At 46.5% G+C, this 17,211-nt stretch overlaps 1 protein-coding gene across 1 annotated transcript in view; it reads left to right on the top strand.

The window, feature by feature from the left end:
- The first annotated feature begins 7,956 nt into the window (after nucleotides 1-7,956).
- The window catches only part of LOC144782639 (galectin-related protein-like), a 64,382-nt gene continuing 55,127 nt past the window's right edge, over nucleotides 7,957-17,211 (top strand). The window contains exon 1 of the mRNA XM_078661996.1: nucleotides 7,957-8,159. Within this exon, the coding sequence (XP_078518122.1) occupies nucleotides 8,133-8,159 (27 nt within the window). The 5' untranslated portion in view covers nucleotides 7,957-8,132. The remainder of the gene's footprint in view (nucleotides 8,160-17,211) is intronic.

The following is a 17,211-nucleotide window of genomic DNA, read 5'->3' as shown; positions in this document are numbered from 1 at the left end:
CCCTTCCTGGTCACTGGCTAGTGACCCAGACTCTGTCCCCTCTGCTTTCAGGTTCTTCACAACTGCGATCCGGCCTTGGATCCACCCGGACACTTTTCTCCTGGTCGCCTGCAGCACTTTCTTGCAGCTCTCCATAGGAAACAGCGACGAAACCCGACACGAAAGAACACCTATGCACCCGGCTTCCCTGGGTGAGGTAACTCGAGTACTCCGGTTCTCCCGTGGGTATTAACTATCCAAGTGTCCTAGTTTAACATGGTTTTCCCGTAGTCCATCCGGAAGTGTCCAACATCTACTACTTCGTAACTTTTACATTCCCATTGAAACTCTATGGTAACCTGCGTGTGTGTTTAGACACTGCACACGCTTCCTGTGGGCCTCCTACTTCCAATCCCTTGGTTGCTCAGTGTAGCCCCAGCAATTTCCTAGGCCCTAGGCCTACTCACCTTTCCTGAAGTGGTTCTTATACCACTTATTTAGTATATGGCTCGTGAGGCCCCTAGGGCAGAATTGTATTTGGGCAACTTATAGTATGCCTATTGAGTACCTTGTGCTGTATCTCAAACTGTGACCTCATAAAGAGTGCAGAGGGGTTGTGTTAGTAATAAATACATATATATTTGATATATACCTAGTGTGGTGTCCTTTCATTTGGTATTCAAGGGATTATATATGGTAAAACAGCTGGCTTCACATGCTCTCTGAAGTTTAAGCCTAAGACTGCTTTGTCCATGCTACCACTAGGATAGCTGCTCTATAAGGTTGACTTTACAACCATCACCATAAGAGTTGTTTGGACTGGTGCAAGGTGCCCACTAGAATAGTGGACATCATATACCAGGCCAACTTCTCACACTGCCCTGTTCACTGCTCCTGCCTCGTTCACTGCTCCTGCCCCGTTCACTGCTCCTGCCCCGTTCACTGCTCCTGCCCCGTTCACTGCTCCTGGCCCGTCCACTGCTCCTGCCCCGTTCACTGCTCCTGCCCCGTTCACTGCTCCTGCCCCGTTCACTGCTCCTGCCCCGTTCACTGCTCCTGCCCCATTCACTGCTCCTGCCCCGTTCACCGCTCCTGCCCAGTTATCGCTCTTGCTCATGCCTAATCACCGCTCCTGCCCCATCACTTCTCCTGCTTCGTCACCTCTCCTGCCCCGTTACCTCTCCTGCCCTGTCACCTCTCCTGCCCCGTCACTTCTCCTGCCCGGTCACCTCTCCTCTCCTGCCATGTCACGTCACCTGCCCGTCATGTCACCTGCCCGTCATGTCACCTGCCCGTCATGTCACCTGCCCTTCACGTCACCTGCCCGTCACTTCTTCTGCCCGGTCACTTCTCCAGCCCGGTCACTTCTCCAGCCCGTCACTTCTCCAGCCGTCACTTCTCCTGCCCGGTCACTTCTCCTGCCCGGTCGCCTCTCCTGCCCTGTTGCCTCTCTTTTCCTGTCACTTCTCATTCCCCGTCACTTCTCCTTCCCAGACACTTCTCCTGTCCTGTCACTTCTCCTGTCCCGTCACTTCTCCTGGCCCGTCACTTCTCCTGGCCCGTCACTTCTCCTGGCCCGTCACTTCTCCTGTCCTGTCACTTTTCCTGCACCGTTGCTTCTGCCCTATTCACTCCTCCTGCCCCGTTCATTGCTCCTGCCCCGTTCACTGCTCCTGCCCTGTTCACTGCTCCTGCCCGGTTCACTGCTCCTGCCCCGTTCACTGCTCCTGTCCGTTCACCGCTCCTGCCTGGTTACCACTCCTGCTCATGCCTAATCACTGCTCCTGCCCCATTATTTCTAATGCTTCGTCACTTCTCGTGCCCCGTCACCTCTCCTGCCTGTCACATCACCTGCCTGTCATGTCACGTGCCTGTCACTTCTTGTGCCCAGTCACCTCTCCTGCCCTGTTGCCTCTCCTTCCCAGTCACCTCTCCTGCCCTGTCAGCTCTCCTGCCCCATCACTGCTCCTGCCCCATCACTGCTCCTGCCCCGTCACTGCTCCTGCCCCGTTCACTGCTCCTGTTCTTTCACCGCTCCTGCCCCGTCACCTCTCCTGACCCGTCACCTCTCCTGCTGATCAATTCTCCTGCCACTTCACCTCTCCTGCCCTGTCATCTCTTCTGCCCGGTCACCTCTCCTGCCCAGTTACCTCTCCTGCCCAGTCACCTCTCCTTTCCTGTTGCCTCTGGTGCCCTGTCACTTCTCCTGGCCCGTCACTTTTCCTGCCTCGTCACATTTCCTGCCCCGTCATCGCTCCTGCCCGTTCACTGCTCCTGCCCGTTCACTGCTCCTGTCCGGTCAGCACTCCTTCCCGATCACCGCTCCAGCCCCATCACTTCTCTTGTCCCATCACTTCTCCAGCCCCGTTCACTGCTCTTGTCCGTTCACTTCCCCTATCCGTTCACTGCTCCTGCCCATTCCTAATCACCGCTCCTGCCCCTTCACTTCTCCTGCCCCATCACTTCTGCCCCGTCACCTCTCCTTTCCTGTCACCTCTCCTGTCCCATCACTGCTCCTGACACGTCACCTGTCCTATCCGTTACTTCTCCTGCCCGTCACTTCTCCTCCCTGTCACTTCTTCTGCCCTGTCACTTCTCCTGCCCGTTACTTCTCCTGCCCAGTCACCTCTCCTGCCCTATTACCTCTCCTTTCCTGTCGCCTCTTCTGTCCCGTCACTGCTCCTTCCCAGTTCACTCTGTGTACAACATTGACAAGATACACAAGGTGGCAAATTCGCCACAGTACTCTGTTTGGGGAAAGCACCTCTGTAATCACTAACTCCAATCTCACTGGCACATGACATGCTAAAGGCAGACGGCGGGTGCATTGTCATTCGCAAAATTTGGGATTCCTTATTTTGCAATAGCATTTGAGGAATCGCAAATTTAGCGATTCCTTAAATGCAATGTATGAAGCCAAAAAAAATTGCAAAATGTCCTTAAGGAATCGCAAATTACCACCAACTTCTAGTTGGTGGTTGTTAGACCTGTCGGGTTTTTTTGCGTAGTCCCTCCAATTTATTATTTATTTTGTCCCCTTTCTGCCCCTCATACCCTTAATAATTTTTGTGTCCACTAGCTTTTTCTAGGTGTTGGTCAAGGGGATAGGTGTTCTTTCCCCCCCTCATAGTTTTTCACCTCGGGCCCAGAGGCCTGTTCTGACAGGAAAAGTTGGAACCACAAAATGGTGGCTTCCAACTGCCCTAACTGCCACACCCAGAACTTGCCCATAGACTAGTATAGGGCGTTCCAGAACCTTCTGGTCCATTCTGGACCACTGAGGGACAGCCTATATAAGGCGGAATGCGGGGCAGCCATTTTGTCTACCTGAGAGAGTCAGCTGGAGGACAGGCTGTAACTAAGGGTGGGAAGAGGCTAGACATAGGGTTGACCTCCTGGACTGGGAAGCTGCCTTACTGGTCCACCACACTATCCCCCTTTGGGTTACTTGTCCTGACCCCGCTGTTGAGGGTTACTGGAGACCCTGGGCGCCTAGCTTGCCCCTTGTCCAAATCATACAGGGGAAGTCTTCAGGAGAAGGAGACTGCGGCGCTGCGGAGCGCAGTCCTCTGCCCAGTAAAGGAACTAAAGGAAAGTGATCCCCAGGATATTATTACAGGGGTTGGAGGGATTGTGAGCTGGTGAGGAGTCTATCGCCACGCATTACAGGTTATTCCCCCCTTTTCCCTGTACCTGGGCTGCCTTTGCTCAAGTGAACTCCCTGTGACTGACGTAGGGCTGGGAGCGTGCCCTCCTCGAGGCGCTTTGTGGGGCGCTGGCGGCGTGATCAGGCCGCCTGTGTGCCTGTGGTAGCAGTGGGCGCTGGAGTGAAGGATCGTTTCCGGCGCTGTGTCCTGTCAGCGCTAACCCGGCATAGGAGTGAGTGATCCGGTGTTTGGGGGCGGAGCCGGAGGAAGCCGAACCGAGCAGACTCCAGTTGAAGCCGCTGCTCGCTCGCGCATGCCCGGTCGCGCCGCTTCTCAACAAGAAGGCGGAGGCGGGACCAGGCGGGAAGGCGCCGAGAGCAGAGCAGAGGCTTAGGCGTGTGGTATCGTCTTCCCCCGCTCGAGCGCCTCACGAAGGAGCTGGCGCGAGCGGGAGGGGGGACGGAGGAACCCGGCAGCCTGCAGTAAACAGAGATCTCTTTTCCCCACTCGAGCGCTACCAGAGGAGCCGGCGGGAGAGAGGAGAGAGGTGCCCCGGGAGGCTGGTGAGCCTTCTCAGCGCTTGGCCCCCCCTGTTCCCTGTCAAGCGGATACCCCCACTCACTGGCACCTCAAGAACCTGATCACAAGTAAGGAGAGTTACACGAGGGCAGGGGAGCAAGACTTCACAAGTAGGGGAATAAAGAGTCCCTTCCAGAGGGTGGAGCGCCTTGGTTATTGCCTGAGGGGCCTATATGAAACGTTGCTCTGCTTGGAATAGCACCTTTACAGTTGTCAGCAGTGAGGAGTCCCCTTTGCTGGAGGAGTATAGACTCTTCTACAAGAAAACTACTGCTCTTTGTTGAAAGCGATGCTCAAACCTGTAGGGAACTAACCTAGCTTAGTCATTGCTCGTTTCTCCAACAGTGTCACGTGATGAGGAGAGTAGCTTGTGGGAGACAAGTATAGTACACTGTATAGTGACAATTTCTAATCAAATTCTGGAGTCTGAGTGGATGCACTATTGATGTTGATTATTGATTTAAGTAAGCCAATCTGAAAGTGTTATCACTAATTTCATGACTAAAGTAATGTACTGTTGAACCTAGATGATTAATTGCTCAGTAGTTTAAAAGTATTCTTGCTATATCCCAAACAAACTGAAGTGTAATTAGTTGTGAACTCTGAAAGTAAAAGTGCAAAGATATTATCTTTATAAACCAGTACTTATTTTCATAACAAATTGGTGTAGTGTCCTTTTTAAGTGTTATTGTGTGGATTTACTGCTGGGTGGTCTGCAACCTTCACACTTGTGCCTCTAGAATTGCTTGTCTTACCCCTAGGCCAGGCTACCCTAGGTGACCTGACATCCCAGGTTCCAACAGTGGTAAGTTGCGAATTCCTTGAAAAATGCACATTTATGCATTTTTCAAAGTGCCATGTGACGCACATACATGCCCTAAGGGCATGTATGTGCGCCACATGTGCACCCATGCATATTTCAGGGGTGCAACAGGGTGTCCTTTGGACACCCCTGCACCCTTGAAATTATTCTCAATTTGCGATTAGCAAATTGCGAATCGCAAATTGAGAATAACTTCCCATTCATTCCTATGGGCCTCCTGGCCCATAGAAATGAATGGGAAAGTATTCCTTAATTGCGATTCGCAATTTGCTAATCGCAATGAAGGAATTTTAAGAAATCGCAAAAAAATTCGATTTTGTACATACATACCTATTTGCGATTCTTAAATAGCGATTTCTTAAAAATCGCTATTTGAGAATCGCAAATGGGTATCTTGATACATATGGCCCTTTATCTTTTCCAACCAACAACCTTTGTCAAAGCCAATAGTCCTGGCTTGTTGTAGGTGTAATGTTACTTGTTGTATTATATATGTGGAGGCAATAACAGAAGCAGCAAAATACAAGTCGGGCAGCACATTACGCTGGGCACATATTTTCAGCATAAATGTTTTCAGCCACATCCTTAATTATATCGGCCACATCCCTTTGAGAGCCCCCCAGTTTTTTCATCCCACTTAAAGCCCTGCCCCAATTGTGCTGTGAGTGATGGAAGGTCATGAAAAGTTGGTCGTATGGGTGTCAAGGGGGAATCATATTGTCAGAGCCACTGTAGCGTCACAACGAGAGATTCTCCAGCACACAGGCCCTTTACGAGGAGATGCAAAGCTATACTGATCTGTGCTGCTTAACGATTTCAATCAGATCTGCAGCCATTGTAGCCTCGTACAAACAAAGTCAGCATAGAGAGAATTGAGACAAATAGTTTTTCTCAGTCTCTTTTGATTGTACTGGGTTGCCTTCCTGAAGAACAGTGCAAAAAATTTCAGTGTAAAAAAAATTTGATTAACCCTATACACAGAAAAGGCATTTTTTTCAGGCCTTCCCACATAACATGACACAATCATTGTATTGTATTGTAATTGTATTTATATGGTGCTTACTACCCCCAACGAGGCGTTGAAGCGCTCTTTCAGGGAAAGCTCCTCTGTAATCACTAACTTCAATCTCAGTGGCACATGACATGCTAATGGCAGACGGCGGGCGCATTGTCATTCGAAAGGGGGTCATCAGCCTTAATTGTGAATGACAATGGGCCTGCCCTCAGCCTGTGCGAGCTCAGGGAGGGGCTGCTGCTGCCTCTGGAGTTTAGCAGAGAATTGCGAGCAGCCCCTGAAAGCTGAAAGAAAAAAGTTATAGTTTTTATTAAGTAGAACTATTCTTGCTGTCCCGGGATGCGTTTTTGAAAGTAAGAAGTAGGGGAACGGACTGGAATAATTTCTAGAAGTAGGGGCACGCCGTGCCCTTCCGTCCCCGCCCACTTCTACCACTGCTCAGGACCTGGGTATTGACGATATAGAAAAAACAATTGGTCCTGTCGGGTTATACAATTGCTTTGATCAATTTGTTAACAAAAACAATTTATCTCGAATGACCTTTCAACAAATGTGAGTTAATTATATCAAATCAAATAAAGAAATGAAGCTTTTCTTATTTTCATTCTTATTGTTGTTGCTTTTTTCCTATTTTTATTTGAAAATAAGAAAAATAGAAAAAAATCAACAACAATAAGAATGAAAATAAGAAAAATAGAAAAATAGAAAAAAGCAACAACAATAAGTAAAAAGACTATGGCCCAGATGTAGGAACCTTAATACCGGTCGGTAACTACCAAAATTACCGAATTTCGGCTGTTACCGACCGGCATTAGGCATTTGGGATGTAGGTGGCTACATTTCGGATTCGGTAATTTACGAATCGGTATTACCGAATTTGTAAATACCGATTCGGTAAATTACCGAATCTGAAATGTAGGAGGCACTCAAGAGTGCTTTTCACCCGTAAGGATTCGTTATTTACCACCAACTATAAGTTGGGGGTAAATAACGAATACCTTTGAAAATGCAAATCTGTGCATTTTCAACTGTGCCATGTGGCAGACATACATGCCCTTAGGGCATGTATCTGCACCCCTGAATCGTGCCACATCTGCACACAGGCACGATTCAGGGGTGCAACAGGGTGTCAAAGTGACACCCTGGCACCCTTGAATGTTTCCCCCATTTTATCGAATCGGTATTTACTGATTCGGTAATCTTTACAGATTCGGTAATTTTTACCGAAAATGTATCTACATCCCATTTACCTATTTTTAAATACCGAATCGGTACAATTCGGTATTTAAGAATAGGTAAATTGGGATTACCTACATCTGGCCCTTTATCTTTGCAATTCTCTTTTCTTAGATGTGTTCTTATCGCAAAGCTTCATTTCTTTATTTGATTTGATATAATTAACTCACATTTGTTGAAAGGTCAATCGAGATACTTTGTTTTATGTTGACAATAATATAAATTGATCAAAGCAATTGTATTACCCTACAGGACCAATTGTTTTTTCTATACTGGAAATTGTTTCAGCACGGCTTGTCGTGGGTAGTAGAACTCACCAAGAAGTTCTACGATATTTGGGGCAACCCAGCCGCAGCCTAAGTAACTATGGTCTAGACAGGCACACAGGTGCGACCTCTTCGAAAAGGTCATCCCAGCCTCAGGGGCTGCACCTGTTCAAAAGGTTGAGCGCCAAAACACCTGTTGTGAATAGGGACATTGAGTTTCAAAGACAGCAGGGCTGAGCCGTGAACTCTGAAAAGCTGGCACCTGCGGTTACAGCTAAGACAGGGAGACCCCTGCTTGCAAACACGGCCTCCTCAGGTCTCAAAACCCCCCCCCCCTCCCAGTTAAAAGTAGTGCAGGAATGTTTGCTGTTACCATGGTGACGGCGGGGCACGCCATGCAGCGGACGCTGGAGGTTTGTCACTGGTGAAACTCTTGTGCAAGGCGGGGCTGAGCTCTGTGTTAGGCAGATAAACCTTCGCCTTTATTTCCTGGCATACTGAGTACTGTATTTTTGAAAATACAAAAAAGGACTTTGATCTCTTGGGCAAGCGGCTCCCCGCTTTGACAAACTGAAACAGGCGGCAGAATGACGGAAAACGGCGACTCAGTGAAAGTAAGTAGACAGCATCGGTTTAATTTATTGGAAAGTCCCAGTAAGTATCGCAGAGTAAAAGTATCATAATTCACAGGCATTCAACAGAACACTAGAACTATTCGATCGATGTTTATATATAAGTATATTGGAAGCAAGAAAGGTTTGACAAACTTTTTTCCCCCGAGAAGATTCGTTTTTAGTTTTCACATATTAATTAATACCTTCTGTTACACGGGTTATTCCGCCGAGTGTTGTGCAGAAAATGTGTTAATTTTTAGACTAGATGTATTTATTACTCTTATTTAATCAAAACTATTACCGGGCAGCTGTGTCACATTGCATTAGAGTAATCCTATCCAGGTGGCGCTCCCACCACAAACTGAATGGTTTCAAAGCGCTTCAATGAAAGGCGTTGTAATTAGCTAACTTAAACGTACTTATGTTGTCAACGTCAGAAGGATGAAAGGTTGAATTAGACCTACTGGGATTTGCTGCTGTGATGTGTGGGTCTGTGACAAGCCCGGATCTAACTGGTGGTGGAAGGGGGGCATGTCCTCCCAATCATGACCTTTGGCCCTTCCTGTAAGGGCAATAGAGACCGTCGAGAACGCACCTGTTAAATATTTCCTTCATGTCCATGGCTGAACGTTACGATTTTTTTTTTACTTTGTTATTAGGGAACCTCTAAAACACACTTTAAAGGTCATTTTTTACAACTACTGTTTTAAGTATGTACTCAGAAGCAATAACAATACTGCCTTTAGGTGATTTTCCCTATTTTTGAACTGGCTCAGACATTAAAATACTGTTCATGCCGGTAAACATAATGGGCAGGAGGCAGCCTAGAGTGTCCGAGGCAAGCTGGGCGGTGTGTACTGGGGGACCAGGGACAGGGGTTTACCTGCCAATGGTGCAGTGACACCAGGGCCCATGGCTGTGAGCAGCCTTCTGCACCTCAGTAATGGCTGTTTCTGTGGGGGGGGGGTGTTCTGGTAGTGTTTATGTATTTAATCTGTGTACGTAGCGCACAGTGATATACTGTAGGATGGGGCATGCATTATGCTATTTAGATAGAGGTAGCTTATGCCTCATTGGACGAGCAGTCACGAGGGAATCATTAATGTCAGCCACTGCCTTAGAATTAAGGCCTGATTAACAAACGTGACCGATATCCCGCGTGCCGTATTACAAGTGCATTGCATCCCGCCCGCCGTATTACAAGTGCATTGCATCTCGCCTACTGTATTACAAGTGCATTGCATCCCGTGTGCCGTATTACAAGTGCATTGCATCCCGCCCGCCGTATTACAAGTGCATTGCATCCCGTCTGCCGTATTACAAGTGCATTGCATCCTGCGTGCCGTATTACAAGTGAATTGCATCCTGCATGCCGTATTACAAGTGCATTGCATCCCGTGTGCCGTATTAAAAGTCATTGCATCCCGCCTGCTGTATTACAAGTGCATAGCATCCCACCTGCCGTATTACAAGTGCATTGCATCCCGCCCGCTGTATTACAAGTGCATTGCATCCCGCCTGCCATATTACAAGTGCATTGCATCTCGCCTGGAGTATTACAAGCGCATTGCATCCCGCCTGCTGTATTACAAGTGCATTGCATCCCGTCTGCCGTATTACAAGTGCATTGCATCCTGCGTGCCGTATTACAAGTGAATTGCATCCTGCCTGCCGTATTACAAGTGCATTGCATCCTGTGTGCCGTATTACAAGTGCATTGCATCCCGCCCGCCGTATTACAAGTGCATTGCATCCCTCCCACCGTATTACAAGTGCATTGCATCCTGCCTGCCGTATTACAAGTGCATTGCATCCCGCCTGCCGTATTACAAGTGCATTTCATCCCGCCTGTCGTATTACAAGTGCATTGCATCCCGCGTGCCGTATTACAAGTGCATTGCATCCCACCTTGCCTTATTACAAGTGCATTGCATCCCGCGTGCCATATTACAAGTGCATTGCATCCCACCTTGCCTTATTACAAGTGCATTGCATCCAGCGTGCCGTATTACAAGTGCATTGCATCCCGCCCGCCGTATTACAAGTGCATTGCATCCCACCTGCCGTATTACAAGTGCATTGCATCCCGCCCGCCGTATTACAAGAGCATTGCATCCCACCTGCCGTATTACAAGTGCATTGCATCCCGCGTGCCGTATTACAAGTGCATTGCATCCCGCGTGCCGTATTACAAATGCATTGCATCCCGTGTGCCGTATTACAAGTGCATTGCATCCCGCGTGCCGTATTACAAGTGCATTGCATCCCACCTGCCGTACTACAAGTGCATTGCATCCCACCTGCCGTATTACAAGTGCATTGCATCCCGCGTGCCGTATTACAAGTGCATTGCATCCCGCCCGCCGTATTACAAGTGCATTGCATCCCACCTGCCGTATTACAAGTGCATTGCATCCCACCTGCCGTGTTACACGTGCATTGCATCCCGCCCGCCGTATTACAAGTGCATTGCATCCCGGCCGCCGTATTACAAGTGCATTGCATCCCGCCCGCCGTATTACAAGTGCATTGCATCCCACCTGCCGTATAACAAGTGCATTGCATCCCGCGCGCCGTATTACAAGTGCATTGCATCTCGCCTACTGTATTACAAGTGCATTGCATCCCGTGTGCCGTATTACAAGTGTATTGCATCCCGCCCGCCGTATTACAAGTGCATTGCATCCCGTCTGCCGTATTACAAGTGCATTGCATCCTGCGTGCCGTATTACAAGTGAATTGCATCCTGCATGCCGTATTACAAGTGCATTGCATCCCGTGTGCCGTATTAAAAGTCATTGCATCCCGCCTGCTGTATTACAAGTGCATAGCATCCCACCTGCCGTATTACAAGTGCATTGCATCCCGCCCGCCGTATTACAAGTGCATTGCATCCCGCCTGCCATATTACAAGTGCATTGCATCTCGCCTGGAGTATTACAAGCGCATTGCATCCCGCCTGCTGTATTACAAGTGCATTGCATCCCGTCTGCCGTATTACAAGTGCATTGCATCCTGCGTGCCGTATTACAAGTGAATTGCATCCTGCCTGCCGTATTACAAGTGCATTGCATCCCGCCCGCCGTATTACAAGTGCATTGCATCCCTCCAACCGTATTACAAGTGCATTGCATCCTGCCTGCCGTATTACAAGTGCATTGCATCTCGCCTGCCGTATTACAAGTGCATTTCATCCCGCCTGTCGTATTACAAGTGCATTGCATCCCGCGTGCCGTATTACAAGTGCATTGCATCCCACCTTGCCTTATTACAAGTGCATTGCATCCCGCGTGCCATATTACAAGTGCATTGCATCCCACCTTGCCTTATTACAAGTGCATTGCATCCAGCGTGCCGTATTACAAGTGCATTGCATCCCGCCCGCCGTATTACAAGTGCATTGCATCCCACCTGCCGTATTACAAGTGCATTGCATCCCGCCCGCCGTATTACAAGAGCATTGCATCCCACCTGCCGTATTACAAGTGCATTGCATCCCGCATGCCGTATTACAAATGCATTGCATCCCGCGTGCCGTAATACAAGTGCATTGCATCCCGCGTGCCGTATTACAAGTGCATTGCATCCCACCTGCCGTACTACAAGTGCATTGCATCCCACCTGCCGTATTACAAGTGCATTGCATCCCGCGTGCCGTATTACAAGTGCATTGCATCCCGCCCGCCGTATTACAAGTGCATTGCATCCCACCTGCCGTATTACAAGTGCATTGCATCCCACCTGCCGTATTACAAGTGCATTGCATCCCGCCCGCCGTATTACAAGTGCATTGCATCCCGCCCGCCGTATTACAAGTGCATTGCATCCCGCCCGCCGTATTACAAGTGCATTGCATCCCGCCCGCCGTATTACAAGTGCATTGCATCCCACCTGCCGTATAACAAGTGCATTGCATCCCGCGCGCCGTATTACAAGTGCATTGCATCCCACCTGCCGTATTACAAGTGCATTGCATCCCGCGTGCCGTATTACAAGTGCATTGCATCCCGGCCGCCGTATTACAAGTGCATTGCATCCCACCTGCCGTATAACAAGTGCATTGCATCCCGCCCGCCGTATTACAAGTGCATTGCATCCCACCTGCCGTATAACAAGTGCATTGCATCCCGCCCGCCGTATTACAAGTGCATTGCATCCCACCTGCCGTATTACAAGTGCATTGCATCCCGCGTGCCGTATTACAAGTGCATTGCATCCCACCTTGCCTTATTACAAGTGCATTGCATCCCACCTTGCCTTATTACAAGTGCTATTGCATATAATGCACTTGTATTACCACAGATGGGATATCCATCTCATTTATGAAGGAGTAACCAATCCACTGAATCTAAATCAGGCCCTTAATGTGGAGTTACAATGCCTACAATAGTATGTGTGTCTGTCTGTTCTCTGCCAGATGCATTTGTAAAGAAAATAACCGTGTTATCTCAAGTAAGATATTTGCTGGGCTACATTTACTCTCACCAGTAGAGCAGGGTGACAAATATGAGCATTTCATATTTTGATATATTGTTCCAGTACATTCCCAGGTTATAATCACGGCCACTGAAATTATGCAATTTTGTAGCTGTGGAGTTTTCCACATAATTATGGATTTGCCACATTTGTCATATAATCCATCATCTGCTTTGTAATCTGCAGATTTAAAAATATTGTTTTCAGCTAAAATGGACCAAAACATAATAACAATGCTGCCACACGTTGCAGCGAAGTTGAAAGACCATTGCAAAAGTTGACTGGTCACTTTTCAGTTGCTTATTGCTGTACTTGGGTCTTAAACTTACACTAATGAGGTGCAACCATTGCTAAATCAGTGTTAATAGGTGCAAAGAAAATGACAAAATAATGAGGTAATACTATCACAAAATATTACGCTGCATAATTTGTCTTTTCTTGCATCATAATTTAGTCGACCCTGCTGCATAATTTGGCTATCTCTTGCCATATAATTTCAGTGGCCCTGGTTATATTGATCTTATTCTTTGTCTAATCAAATCTACTGACAATGGGACTGATCATAATTCAGTTCAATAAAAGGTTACCACGGTTATGGAACCTGGCATGATAAACACAAAGTGCAGTTAATGCTAATTATCCAAACTTACCTCAGAGCTAAATAATTAATTCCACAGTCATATTTTAAAATAAACATCTCTAAAGTTTTACCACAAACAAAATATTATGTTCAGATAAATGGATGGTCTCTGGGTACATCGTGGCACATACTTTATACAACTATATTAAAACCAAATATATACAGTTTTTAGGACAACATTTAATCTATCATAATTTGTCATATTTCCTGAATAGCATTTGTTTACTTTTTACATTTCACTGCATATGACTACGTTTGATAGGCTCGCTGTCACAGTGAGAGGTCACACAGCTAATGATCCATGCAAAGAAGCTGCAGAATGTGTGGTCCTTTGACTTTCAGGGCCAAAAAAATGCCTCACATACATATTCAGAAAATGCATGCTGTTTGCTCGCCTAAAATAAGTTATCATGTCATTTTCTCAATATCATTTTGCAAACTCATCTGGAGTTCAATGGACACAAAACGCATCACATTCAGGAGCCTACCATATGTGTAAACAACATGTTTATGCCCAAGCACTTTTGTACCCAAGCACCTCACACCAGGCTCAAACAAACGCTGCACACGGAAACACAACACCAGAATGGCCAATTCACACACATGCACAAAACACCACAGGAGCATACACACACAACACTCACTCAAATAGCACATGTGCATTTGTAGATCCCTCATCAAGAGATACACAAATTTCCCCTTTAACAAAAAGGGTCTCAAAAACTTTAAAGCCTCATAAGCTTTTAGTGTTTCTCTCCCCATAGCTGAATCTGCCCTAGAATATATATTTATCACAATGATAGATGAATAATGGATGATTCCTACTGCCTGAAACTGAACAGCGGCAAGACTAAAGTTCTGATCTTTGGGGAGAGCTCCTCTCCCTGTGACTCCACCAGGTGTGCGACAGAGCTAGTACCTACTCCCAACCCCCACGCCATGAACCTCGGAATCGTCATCGACTGCAAACCTGACTACACAGCCCAAGACAACGCCATCACATGCTTTCACAACCTGAAGATTCTGATGAAGATTTTCAAATGGCACCCAGTCAACACCCGGAAAACCATCACCCATACTCTTGTCAATAGCAAACTAGACTACAAGAACACCATCTATTCCGGAATCAACAAGCATCTCATCAAGAGGCTGCAGAACATTCAATACTTGGTGGCCAGAGTCACTCTCATCCTCAAAAGAAATAAGTGTTGGGCAAATTGTGAGGAATAAATAGCCAGTCTTCCTAGTGAGCAGATGGTAAGGCTTGGGTGTGGTAACGGGGACCTCCTTAAGCTTGCACTAGTATTACAATCTGCTTGGTATCCAGGAGCTTGTGTTGGAGTCTGGCCTGCTGGAAATTATGAATGTTGAGGCTGACGAGTATAGACACCATCTCTTAATTTCAAATAACTCTCGATATGCTCAGATTTGAGAAAAATTGGGCCCACATTGGCTCACCCATACGCACCCTTGGCTTGGTGCCCCAAACTTGTAACACTGTCTCTCCGCCAGCCACAAGCTTTTGACACTGTCTTTCCAAGTGCAGCAAACTCCTCACACTGCCTACCTATGCACCTCAAGTTTCTCACGCTTCCTGTTAAGAGGTGTGAAGATCCTAGCATCATATGTTTAATGGACCCACCCCTCACACTGCCAGCCCTAGCTCCTGAGATCCTCACACTGCCAGTTCAAGGTCCCAGCAGCTCATGCTGTCTGTCACACTGTCTGTCCATGGGCTCCAAGCTCCTCACACTACCTTCTGCTCCTCAAACTGTTTGTTTATAAACTACAAGTAGCTCACACCATCTGATTGTGTGATCCAAACTCTTCTCAGTGCCAGTCCATGGGCCCCATCTCCTCACACTGTTTGTTCATATACCCAGTGCTGGAAATAGAAAAAAATTCCTGAGAGACCAAACATTGTGGTTCAACTTATGTTAAAGAAATCTGCTCACACACCTACCTGGAGTCTGAAACTGTTTATTAGCAAAATAAAATGAGCCTGTGATGAGGCCCGAGGATCCGCCAGTACCCAGTGAGCATAAAAACTAAAGCACACTCGTACACAAGATAAAGATATATGTTTTCATACACAGAGCTCCAACGGGAATCACATGGCGAAATGGAAACAAAAGAGGGGTAACAGGTGCATGGAAAAGACTTGAGGGGCTACACATTCGACCTTCAAAATGTTACAAAAATGTAAACTTGTAGAGCTGAGCAAACTACCTGAGAATTTCTCGCCTGCAACTCCAGAAATGAGTTTGTGAAAATACACGTCAGAGGCGGCACATAGTTAATGTTAGCAACAAAATGGCAAAGACTACCACATTTAGGCTAACAGAAGTCATCAAAACTTAACACATACTTTTTTAATTAAAAAAAACTGTGCCCGAAAGAGAATGTGCGACAAGGACAAATGTGATAAAAATGTGTTGTGGCTTACTTAATTGCAGTCACCAACAGGCTTCATTTTGAAATGTCTGAAGGGATTAAGGTATCTGCTGCAGCAATCTTTGTGCATCCAGAAATTTCTGTGGTATATTAACCGTAAGGTACCACTAGTGGTTGAGGTATTTGCTGGAGAGATGTGTGTATCTAATCACAGGTTTGACTCATAAAATACCATAGAAGGTTAAAGTGCCTCCTGTAAAGCACAACATGTAACATACAGGTCACGGATATGTATTTCGGGCCATTTGTAGGTAATCTCTATTTACAGATTCTTAAATACCGAATTTTACCGATTCAGTATTTAAGAATCTGTAAATAGTATGGAGGTAAAAATTCGGTACATTTTACCAATTCGGTAATATTCGGTATTACCTGGAGGGCCTGGAGGCCCATAGGAATGAATGGGAAGCCATTCACTATTACCGATTCGGTAAATACCGAATCAGTGATAGGGGGAACAAATTCAAGGGTGGCAGGGTGTTACATTGACACCCTGTTGCACCCCTGAATCGTGCATGTGTGCATATGTGGCACACATACATGCCCTATGGGCATGTATGTCTACCACATGGCACTTTTAAAAAGCACAAAATTGCTTTTTTAAAGGTTTTCGAAATTTACCACCAACTTGTAGTTGGTGGTAAATAACAAATCCTTAAATCAAAAATGCACTCACTTGAATGCTCCTACATAGGATTTAAGGATTCGGTAATTTACCAATTCCTTAAATTACCGAATCGGTAAATTACTGAATCCTTAAATCCAGCCACCTACATTAGAAAAAGCTAAATACCGGTCGGTAACGGCAACTTTACCGATTTTCGGCCGTTGCCGACCAGTATTAAGCTACCTACATATGGCCCTTAATGTAGATAGTTCATTAGGTTACTGCTTCTGTCGCAGTGATCCTTGCAGCTACCTTAAGGTCACAAATTACAATTCTTGTAGTACAGCAGTGAGGTATGAACTGACATCAAGGAACTGCAAGCAAGTAGCAAGGCAGCAGTTTATACCATTACTGTTTTTAACAATCTTTCATTATTCTAAGGTTGCTAAAAAAGGGTCCCTTGGGGTATTAATAAATGCTTATTAGCAAGTGCTATATAAATGGTTATTTGTGCAATTACTCATATGGACAGATGTATTCTTACAGTGAATGTTTACACACAAAGCTTGGAATATACAAAAACCTTGTTGCAAATTATAGTTTAGCTCTTAAGCACTAGTTAGGTAACAACATTTTCAACAAGGTGTTAGCCTCCAGCTAGCTCTAGGATTAGACTCAAATAATAGGTGTGCTGATGGCCTGTTAAGTGAGTCATTTATGTTGAGCCCAGCTTGAACTGAAAGTAAGAGACCTTGCTCATCCCACGCAGGTTGCTATTCTGAAGGCAAAGCAAATAAACACAGATGCCCCTGAATGTGTCCGTATGTTGGCAAATTGCACCTGAATGCAGCACATATATATATATATGATATTTA

The sequence above is a fragment of the Lissotriton helveticus genome, chromosome 9 (assembly GCF_964261635.1).
Source record: "Lissotriton helveticus chromosome 9, aLisHel1.1, whole genome shotgun sequence".
NCBI classification, from domain to species: Eukaryota; Metazoa; Chordata; class Amphibia; order Caudata; family Salamandridae; genus Lissotriton; species Lissotriton helveticus.
This window is presented reverse-complemented; position numbering and strand designations above follow the sequence as displayed.